The sequence below is a fragment of the Equus quagga genome, chromosome 9 (assembly GCF_021613505.1).
Source record: "Equus quagga isolate Etosha38 chromosome 9, UCLA_HA_Equagga_1.0, whole genome shotgun sequence".
NCBI lineage: Eukaryota > Metazoa > Chordata > Mammalia > Perissodactyla > Equidae > Equus > Equus quagga.
The window spans coordinates 14,389,349-14,399,277 of record NC_060275.1 but is presented as its reverse complement, the minus strand read 5'-3'; the positions used below and the strand labels follow the sequence as shown (position 1 = coordinate 14,399,277).

Sequence of the window (9,929 nt, the reverse complement as noted above, 5' to 3'; positions counted from 1 at the left end):
TTTGGTAGTTGCTCTTTATTAAGAAGCTCCATTCTATTCCTAGTTTAATAAGTTTTTTTTGTGTGTGTGAGGATTGGCCCTGAGCTAACATCTGTGCTAACCTTCCTTTATTCTATGTGGGATGCTGCCACAGTGTGGCTTGACTAGTGGTGTAGGTTCGCGCCCAGGAGCCAAACCTGTGAACCCCAGGCTGCCAAAGTGGAGTGCACAAACTTAACTACTATGCCACTGGGCTGGGCCTGAGAAGTTTTTTTAAAAAAATAAAGTCACAAATGGGTGCTGGATTTTACCAAATGCTTTTTATGCCCCTTTCTATTTCTGTAAATGTGGCAATACTACTAACTTTTCAATTTTAAACTACAGACGGTCCTCGCTTTGCACGACACCGTGTTCACTGAAACCTGCTGAGTTCTGTAGTGTGGTCCCACTGTGGCAGATTTCAAGCTACCAATATGAGGGCACTGAACTAACAGGTGAGAAGAGATGTGCACAACTGGTTCTTGTGAGCCAGTGTGAGCCGGCTTTGGCACACCTCTGATTTTAGTCCCCAATAACCAAGACTGAAATTTATCACACCTTCATTAGACCAGGAAGAACAAAGTCACTTCAAATTATCTATTTTATAAAAAGTCTCACAGATAATCCAGAAAGCAGATAAAAATAAGGATACAACTCCCTTATTTTTTCAAGCCCTCATTACTACTTAATAAATAGTGTCTAGCACTATGCTAATTGCAAGGGAAAATGTAACTCTTTGAAGAGCTTACAATCTAAATGATCTAAACAAGATTAACAGAACGTGGTTGAAGCTTGGAGAAAAATCTTAAGATAGTAGTGGCAATTTAGTGCTAAAGAAATCCAAGGTAGGATGGGGAAAGTTTAGGAATTCTTCCTCAAGAGATTATACAGATCATGAGTTACGTCTTAATGGAAATGAGGGGTCTTGGAGTAGCAGAGAGAAGAAGAAAGGACACTGTATCAGAGTAACAGAATGCTGTAAATGAAGGTACGGAGGGAGGAAAGCACAGGGCTCAGAAAGTTGAGATAACATCAGTGTCCACGATGGGCACTCCATGTCGCTTCATCTGCAACAGCGTCAAGCAACATTTATGGCAGTGGCGTTAGGGAGGTATGCCTCAATTTCTTAACTATGCAAGTGGCAAGTGCCTAAATGGTACTCCACATTAATAATCAAATACACTCATTATGTTTTTCTGCATGTAGATGACAGTGAACTCAAAAGTCAATTTTCTATTGAAATACTTTATAATTAAGGTCCCTAGAGAGTTTTCAGGCCAAGACAAAAACTGTTTGTAAACATTCAGGGTATAGCTCATTGATCTAGATGCTCAGAAAACATCTAACCAAAATTTCATAATTGTCAAGGCACAAACAGGGCCTGAACATTTAGTTTCCTCTAAGTATTTATCTGTCCCTAAAGAACACATGGAAATGGCCTATGCTCTACCATTCTAGAGTAAGTCTAAAATTATCAGACTCCAGAAACGTAGAGAATGAAGTTATGACTAGAAGTGATGTGGATACTGAGGCCATAGTTTTCAAAGCACATGTAAGAATTCAGTCTGATAGAGTATCCACTTATCATCAACACTATACTCATACACTATGTGGTCATGTATCTATCAATTTAAGTAAAATTCTTCCTCAAAACAAATTCTGGGTTCACAAAAAATTCTGGATTTCAACTATTATATAATTAAAATAATATAATTACATCAATTCTCCTAATGACATAATTAATAGCAATACCATACAATTCTGAGGCTTATAAAGTATGTAAATTATAAGACATCCACAAAGAATTCAGTGTTGGTCTGCCAAGTTAACTTCCAACCCTCGCATAAAAGTTGCTGAATAATAGAATTTTCATGTAAACATTCTTAATTAATAATTTTAATGATTTCTTTGTATCTAATCAATTTAGATAATATTTTCTCCTATACAGAAGATCCAAAATAAAGAAGCGTACACAGAATACAGCCACTAGTAGGTTATATCAATTTACTTCACACAAGAACAGCATATTTCAGGCCTAGATTTCCATTTAATATCAACAAAAACAATCTGTACAGAAAACCCAAAGGCAACCATATAGCATAATATGTAAAATGTGCAAATATATTTTAAAATGCAAGTTACTCTATAGCATGTGCAAGGTAGAACTTTATAGTAATTAAGGGACCTACCTCATTCTAGCTACCTTAATAATCCTTTGCACGCGTAGCCAATGCAAGTGTGCAAGGCACAACTTAGTGTTGATGCTGAAGTGTGCAACACACACCCTCAGATGATCTACTTGAAGATATTAAAATAACACAGCATGTTTGTATTTTATTATTTAATGAGACATCAGCTCCTTTCTAAAGCTTCATGAAGTATTACACTGATAACATATATGTGGTCAGGACAAACGGTTCCCTGAACTTAAAAGGTAAAAGACAAGACCCTTGCTATTCTATATTAAAAAAAAATTATATATATATATATGTACACCCCCCCATCACACACAAGAAACTTCCCCTAATCCAAACGGAGGCCAGTCCTTTTAACGAAGGTTCCCATTACAGTATTTCATGACAGAGTTATTTAAAAAGTACGTGTTTATTTACCACCTGTTTTGGTCGATCTTGCTACAAAAAGACATCGAAAGAGACAATTTTCTTCTTCAAGATAAAGACAATGCATAATTTAGGAAGTCTTTCTCTTGAGATTGCACAGTGAAAGGTATTATTTAGTTAAATACAAAAGCTTGCTGCTTTTAAAGAAATCACTTAAATCTACACAATTAAGAGCCTTGACTAGAACATAATTCAGAACCTTTCAAGCTCAATCACAGTGCTCTTTGCTGTTCTATTGCCCATCCCTGAGAGTGAAGATTCTGTTATTTTAATTTTTTTAATAAAGTAAATAAATTTTACATTGATGAGAATGATGCCTAAGAATTTTTCCAAAATATGAAATAAGCCCTATTTCATTTTAGTAAAACAAAAAAGATAAATGCTCTTTGCAAAGACTACTATTCATAACAACTTTAAACATTCGTCTCTCAATTTTAATCCTTTTTTACTGAGTAATTTCTATTTTTCCCCATTCACTTACCACTCATTTCTTTATAACCCATTATTTTATAATTTTTGTTAATAGGAGCATTTAATTGGTAATGGAGCAAAAGTACATATAAAACTTGAAGGAACACTGAGTGGGATCTATGTTTCCCTGTGGTAAAAGAGTTTTACTGGAAATAATCTGAATGCCAGCCAAGAAAGGCAAAAACATTCATGAAAGAAACAACACACGTGGCAAATGTCTTCCTCGCTGTCTTTGGTTTAGCCTTCTTGGCCAAAATCTTCTGTAAACTTCTTTAATTTCAACAAGTCATGTTCATTGACTGTGGGCTTCGTGCTAGACAGTGACCGTAACATATCCGACTGTCAAGGAAAAGAAGGGGGGAGTATGAGTAATAGATTTAATCAAATAAGAATCATTGCGTTATCATCATTATTATTACTAACTGTGACCTAATGTTAAATCTGAATATCTACAGTGTGCCATAAGCTACTGACAATAAACTCTCTTATTCTTGTAAAGGTCATCTTTGACCATGTTACTCCTTTGCAAAGAAACTTTCAGTTGCTTGCCTTGTCCTGATCACAACCTTCAATAGCTCCTCATTACCCATCAGAAGTCTAGCCCTCTTAGTCTAAGGATCAAGGCTCTCCAAAACAGGTCCCTGATCTCTCTTCTGGCCTTACCTATTTTTTCTTAAACAAGAGAACAGTTTTTCAAGTGCAATTCAAAAGGAATATAGTCATTCACTTATACTTATGTGAAACAGAATACCATTCAATCAAAATCAACTAATCACAATTTTTAACTATCAATTAAAAATTAAGATCAAAATGGTAAGAAAATATGCTAATAGCAAGGATTCCTAAAAAAATTAACTTCCAGGCTGTGTCTCCTATAAAATGGTATGGAAACTGGTCAAAAACCAAAACGTTAAAAAATAAATAAAAAATGGAAACAAACAAGAGTATCCGAATAACCTTCCATATAAATATTATGGTTAATTAACATGTAAACATGTCTATGTGTGTATGTGTACATATATGTGTGTACACTCATATACTTGTATACATACACACGTACATTTATGTTTATATATCTACGTCTACGTATCATATAAAAGTTTCTCCTCTGCAAGTTATTGTTAATTCTAACATAAAGCTCTTTGAAAATCTGTAACTGAAGCAGACTTTTACAAAATGACTGTTCATCAATAAGAAAATATAAATATAATAATGTACCTTTTCAATCACAGTAAGTTCCCTAAAAATATAATAATAAAATATTATAATAAAAATTTTGTTTCAGAACTTTTCTTTCTAAGCACTACATTATTTAAACTTTCTATGAAGCCTTGAGAAGTAAAACAAAAAAACACCATTATGAATACTATGATACACATATTAGGGTTTCTGGATTATTTTACAAAACCTGAGATTCAGGGAAAAGAATTTTCACCAATCCTAGTTTTTAGTTAACTCTTGACAATAATTTATGCAATATATATGAGCATTTTGGTGATAATATCCCAGCTGTAACATTTACAACGTGAGAAACCTGTTTTTTTGAAAAATAGCTTGATATTCACTTACAATTAAATTTTCCTCAAAGCCCAGGAAACATTTTAAAGATTATTTTTTATATTTTAAGTTCAATTAATCTTTACAACTTTTTAAGTAGTTAGTACCAAATAAACACGCCTGTCATAAAACATTTTCTAGCTCATCTTACATAACTGAAAATTTTTGTCTGACATATCACAAAGTATAACATTGTGGATTTTTGTTCTTTTTGAGGAAGATTAGCCCTGAGCGAACATCTGCCGCCAATCCTCCTCTTTTTGCTGAGGAAGACTGGCCCTGAGCTAACATCTGTGCCCATCTTCCTCTACTTTATATGTGGGATGTCTGCCATGGCATGGCTTGACAAGCAGCGTGTAGGTCTGCACCCGGGATCCAAACTGGCGAAACCTGGGCTGCCAAAGCAGAACGTGTGAACTTAACTGCCGCACCACTGGGCTGGACCCTAGTATAACGTTTTAAAAGTTTTCTTAAAAGCAAACAAAATGTCAAACCATGCAAACAACTGGCTCCAAAAGTTTATCCCCAGGGACATCCATCCATGTCATTTCAATGGCACCAGGGTCGCCTGGAGAGCAGGGCATTAGCAGATCATCTACTATGTTGTTAGGATCAGCTCGTGAAGGTCCTCGAACCTGGAATAAATAGTCATCTGAAATATTTATTTGAATAAATTAAATAAACATTAAGATCTAGGCCATTATCAGGAAATTTGAAAATGTACTATTTTCTGTTTCATTAAAAGTGTTCACTTCTGAAAATAAACACAAGAATATACAACAAAAAGTGGTTATCTCTGGGTGATGGAAGAGATTTTGCTAGATTTTTAATTTTTTTCTTGATGTTTTTCTATATTTTGAAATTTCCTACAATAAATTACTTATATGATCACAGGGAGAAAATGAGTTAAAATAAAAAAAGAAACAGTGACCTGTGGATGAGATTTCTCTTTTTTTCTGTAATGCTTATTAAGTGGTAATAATCCCAGAGACCAAAAATAGACATACTCAAAAATCCTCTTGTTTCTCTTTTCCACAGCTCAGAAACTTCTGTGATGTCTGGAAGGCTCGTTACTGAATGTCGCTTTAACAAAAACCCCTTCTTCAAATATAAGTACAAAATTAAATGTTAAATGTAATTCAGTGCATTTTACGATTTGTAACTGATTTAAAATAAAGTTTTAATGACATCCAGAGTCACATGTAAATATTTAGATGGCAACATATTTGTATCAAATTGGGTATGTTTTAATATTTGTTTTACAATGATCAATCTTAAACATTGTCTCAGGATTGGGGCAGGCGTGGAGAAATAAACATTCTCACTTTACTTACTGTGCCTATTTTGTTGTCTGTCTTTCCTTACAAAAACTTAAGCTGCAGGGATTTTTGTGTGTTTTGACTGTTATGCTTTCTGACTTATCTCTGGGCACAGATTAGTACTCAAGACATTCGATAAATAAAATAAACGGGCAAACTTGTTCTTGCCAATTGAAAAATGGAGTAAAGGATGGAGCCCTAGAGAGATCTAGTGTAGTCGGTGATATAAAAGGTCCGATGTGAAACTAATCTGGCTGCTCCACCTTTATTCCTCACAACGACCTGGCTTCAGGATCACGTAAGCTGTCCCTGGTAGTAACACAGAGAATGAATGAAGAGTTCTGGGTAGGAAAGGACTGGGTTCCTAAGAATCTACAGTTTCTAAAGGGTAAAGAGAATTTAAGAGAAAACGCAACGGCTGTGGCATAAACTTGATCTGAGTCTACTATATTTCTCTCAGTAATGAGGTGGCTGAACAAGGGGAACTGAGTAATATTTACTGGTCTATTCAGGTACCCTGATAGGTGTTTGATGAATACTACTTCATTTCATTCTCAAAACAGCACTGCAAAGTAGTGTTATCATCTCTACTTTAGAGGTGACAAAAATGAGTGTTAGATTATATAATTTGCTCAAGGAGATATAACAAGCAAACTGTGGAGTCGGGCTTTAAATCCAGGTTTTAACTCAAGCTCATTTTTTTAAAAAGCTTATTTTGTGGTACATAATGGACATACATATGCAACTTAGTCGTGACATATTAGTCTTGCCATATATTGCTGGATTAAGTTTGCTAATAGTTTTCAGGATTTTCACACCTATGTTCATGAGCAATACCGGAGACTGCTGCCGTCAGCAAGCGGGTTGGTCCCAATTACCTACTCCACTGTTACTTAAATTGGATATCTCAAGATCATAGTCTTTTTATAAAGTTCTATCTCAACCACATATGCTCACTGCATTCATGCAGACAAAAAACGCATGGGAGGGGCAGGAGAGCAAACGGTTGAGACTTCAGATTCTGAAGTACACCTCATCTGGAGAAACATCACACCTCTGCCCCTCTACACACCTTGGTAAAACTTGTTCCCATCGAAGCCCCAGTTTAACCATGTTAACATCCAAGTCTCAGATTAACCATCAATGGGCAGCTCTATGCACCTCTTACAGTTTGTGCGAGGACCAAATGAAACAGTAAGATAAAGGATAGAACACAGTGCCAAGCATGTGAATATTTAAACAATATTAGCTATCATTATTTTTACTCTGTTAATGAAGTATAAACACACCAGGTTCTGCTCAAGGATATTGTAGTTACATCACAGGCAACTATATATTCAAGTTTTTATACTTATATCAAAATAGTAGGTACTTCAAAAATCATCATATAGAAAATTTTAAAATACTTTAGGACTATTTATAATGGCTATTAATAAACAAACCTTGTGGGAGAACTTATTTTCAATTAAATGGAAATATGTCTAATCTGTAAACCCACTTATTCATTATACAAAACTGAGACCTTCCTGAGATTCTTTGAAGACAAATCAATGATAGTCTTGAAACTTGATTTTAAACACATATGAAAGGATAGATAAAAGTTCCTTACCTTTTTAAAATGAGTAGCTGACTGCACTTTTCGAACAGGCTGCATAAGTGCATCGCGCACAATGATACTTATGTCTGCCCCTGAATAACCCTCAGTTTTCATCCCCAATTCTCGGAAGTCTGCTTCTGTTAGACTGTTCTGAGTGGTCCCCAAGTGCAGTTTAAACATTGCTGCTCGAGCATGGGCCTCAGGCAAAGGAATATAAATTCGTTTTTCAAATCTTAAAATGAAAGAAAAATTACATCAAGAATATTACTATATATATTTAATTTCAACTGAAAATTAGAATATTTTCAAGAAGAAACAAGATACTTAAATATTCTTGCTTTACAAAGTTACTCTGAATAAGTTACACAGGCCCTATGTGTCAGAGTTAAGCAAATATATTTAGGTTAAATAAAGGGAAAATATCCAGAACATATTAACAATAAACAGATAAAACCAAAATAGCCAGGGACCAGTTTGGAGTGGTTTAATCTTTTTCACGTGACTTTTTTGGTTATTTTGAACATAGTGTTTATGTGCTGAATTCATGACACGACCTGTCTTACAGGATTACTGTTTCCCACGGAATTATACTCTGAACTCCTGATCAAGGGATTTACATGATTAACAATATGAAATAGGAGATGACAACATAATTCTTTAAATTCAAAATAATAAAATTACTCAAAATATTATAGAATGAACATTTATTACCAAAATGTCCACTTTATTATAATGAGTACATTCAGAACAGATCTACTATATCGTAAATAAATGCGGTTTTATTAATAATAATTTTGCTTGCCTTTTGAGAATTTCAGTATTTGGAGTTAGGAAGGAAGCAATGAGGGACAATTAAGTGGTCTATCAAGACCTTTTTTCCTCCAGGTAAATCTCTGTGTTAAAAATTTTAAAGCACTTAAAAAGTTTCCGTTATCTCTAACGATGGGTTCAGAATTAGGCCGTTTTTCCAAATATAACCAGCACACTTCCTTTCTTGGTACTGGATGGTAGTCCAGCATCCGGGCAAACCATCAAGGGAACGGGACACCAGTGACAGAAACCAAAGTGCAGTGTTAAGTCTCTACATCCTTCCTGTAGCTCAAGTTTCATATTCAATTTAAAAATTACAGACACAAATTTTTTAACTGAAAATATATCTGGGTTATCATACTTTAACTTATACAATTGCCATTTTGCTCAAATTTTATATGAAGATTGTTCATTGGAATATCAAACTATATTTGTAAATTTCTGAAGCATCATTGCCCACTAAGCGTACATACAACTAAAGGTAAGCATTAAGTAATACATTTTCCAAGACTCCAGTATGTGGAAATCTCCTATCTTCAACACAGCAGGCAAACAAAGAAACAAATGCCCCCCCAAGGCAAGGGGGCAATACGGTCAGGACACATTAAAAAAGTTATTAGAATGCCTCCTCACTGGACAAAAAGGGAATTATTACTCTTATTACATCTGTAGTTAGAAATAAGATATTTACTATATCATCATACCTTCTTCTAATGGCAGAATCCAGAACCCAGGGTATATTTGTAGCTCCCAGAACCAAAATTCCATCATTGTCCACACCAACGCCTGCATCAAAATGGGTAGTATTTTAAATAATTTGTCATTTTAGTGTTCTTTAAACCTCGTCTGTAGGTTCTATTAAGAAATGTGATGCTTTAACATTAAAGTGCCTCATCCTGAGTTTCTCTCTGAAAAAAACTGGATTTAATCAAATATCATACTATTAAACATAATGTAAGTATTCCTAAGAGTCAAATCTCCTAGACGGTGGACAAATACTGTTAATATTCTTTTCAAAATATCTCTTGAAAGATTTCATTTGAAGCCTACATATTCCTTTTACTGATACTGCTCCTGGTATAAGTAAAATATATTAATCTCTTTACTATTTATACCAGTGAGTCCTACAAGAAGGTTACAGCTAGTGAAAAGTTACATATGCATATGGAAGGCACTCAGAATGAAACATGGCATAATGAAATACTTGGTCTGCTGGAATGGAGAAATTCTGCTTGAATTTTTTTCCATTATTGTTATAATAATGGTTATACAATAAACAGAAATTATTTTAAAAATCAGTAATACTACCTTGCATTTGAACTAGGAACTCTGTCTTAATTCTACGTGCAGCTTCACTTTCATTTTCACTTCTTGAACCACACAGAGAATCAATTTCATCAATGAAGATAATGGAAGGTTTATTCTCTCTGGCAAGTTGGAATAAATTCTTAACTAGCCTAAAAATAAATAAAAGCTTTCAGTTTCTAAAAAAATAGTAAATGACACATGACAAAGACTAAAACAATATGCCAATAT

General features: G+C 34.4%; 1 protein-coding gene across 1 annotated transcript in view; it reads right to left on the bottom strand.

Moving 5' to 3' along the window:
* Positions 1 to 284: 284 nt before the first annotated feature.
* VPS4B (vacuolar protein sorting 4 homolog B) overlaps positions 285 to 9,929 on the bottom strand; it is a 28,322-nt gene continuing 18,677 nt past the window's right edge. The window contains exons 7-11 of the mRNA XM_046671953.1: positions 9,702 to 9,850; positions 9,098 to 9,179; positions 7,596 to 7,815; positions 5,162 to 5,302; positions 285 to 3,449 (exon numbers count right to left, since the gene is read on the bottom strand). Of these exons, the coding sequence (XP_046527909.1) occupies positions 3,348 to 3,449; positions 5,162 to 5,302; positions 7,596 to 7,815; positions 9,098 to 9,179; positions 9,702 to 9,850 (694 nt within the window). The 3' untranslated portion in view covers positions 285 to 3,347. The remainder of the gene's footprint in view (positions 3,450 to 5,161; positions 5,303 to 7,595; positions 7,816 to 9,097; positions 9,180 to 9,701; positions 9,851 to 9,929) is intronic.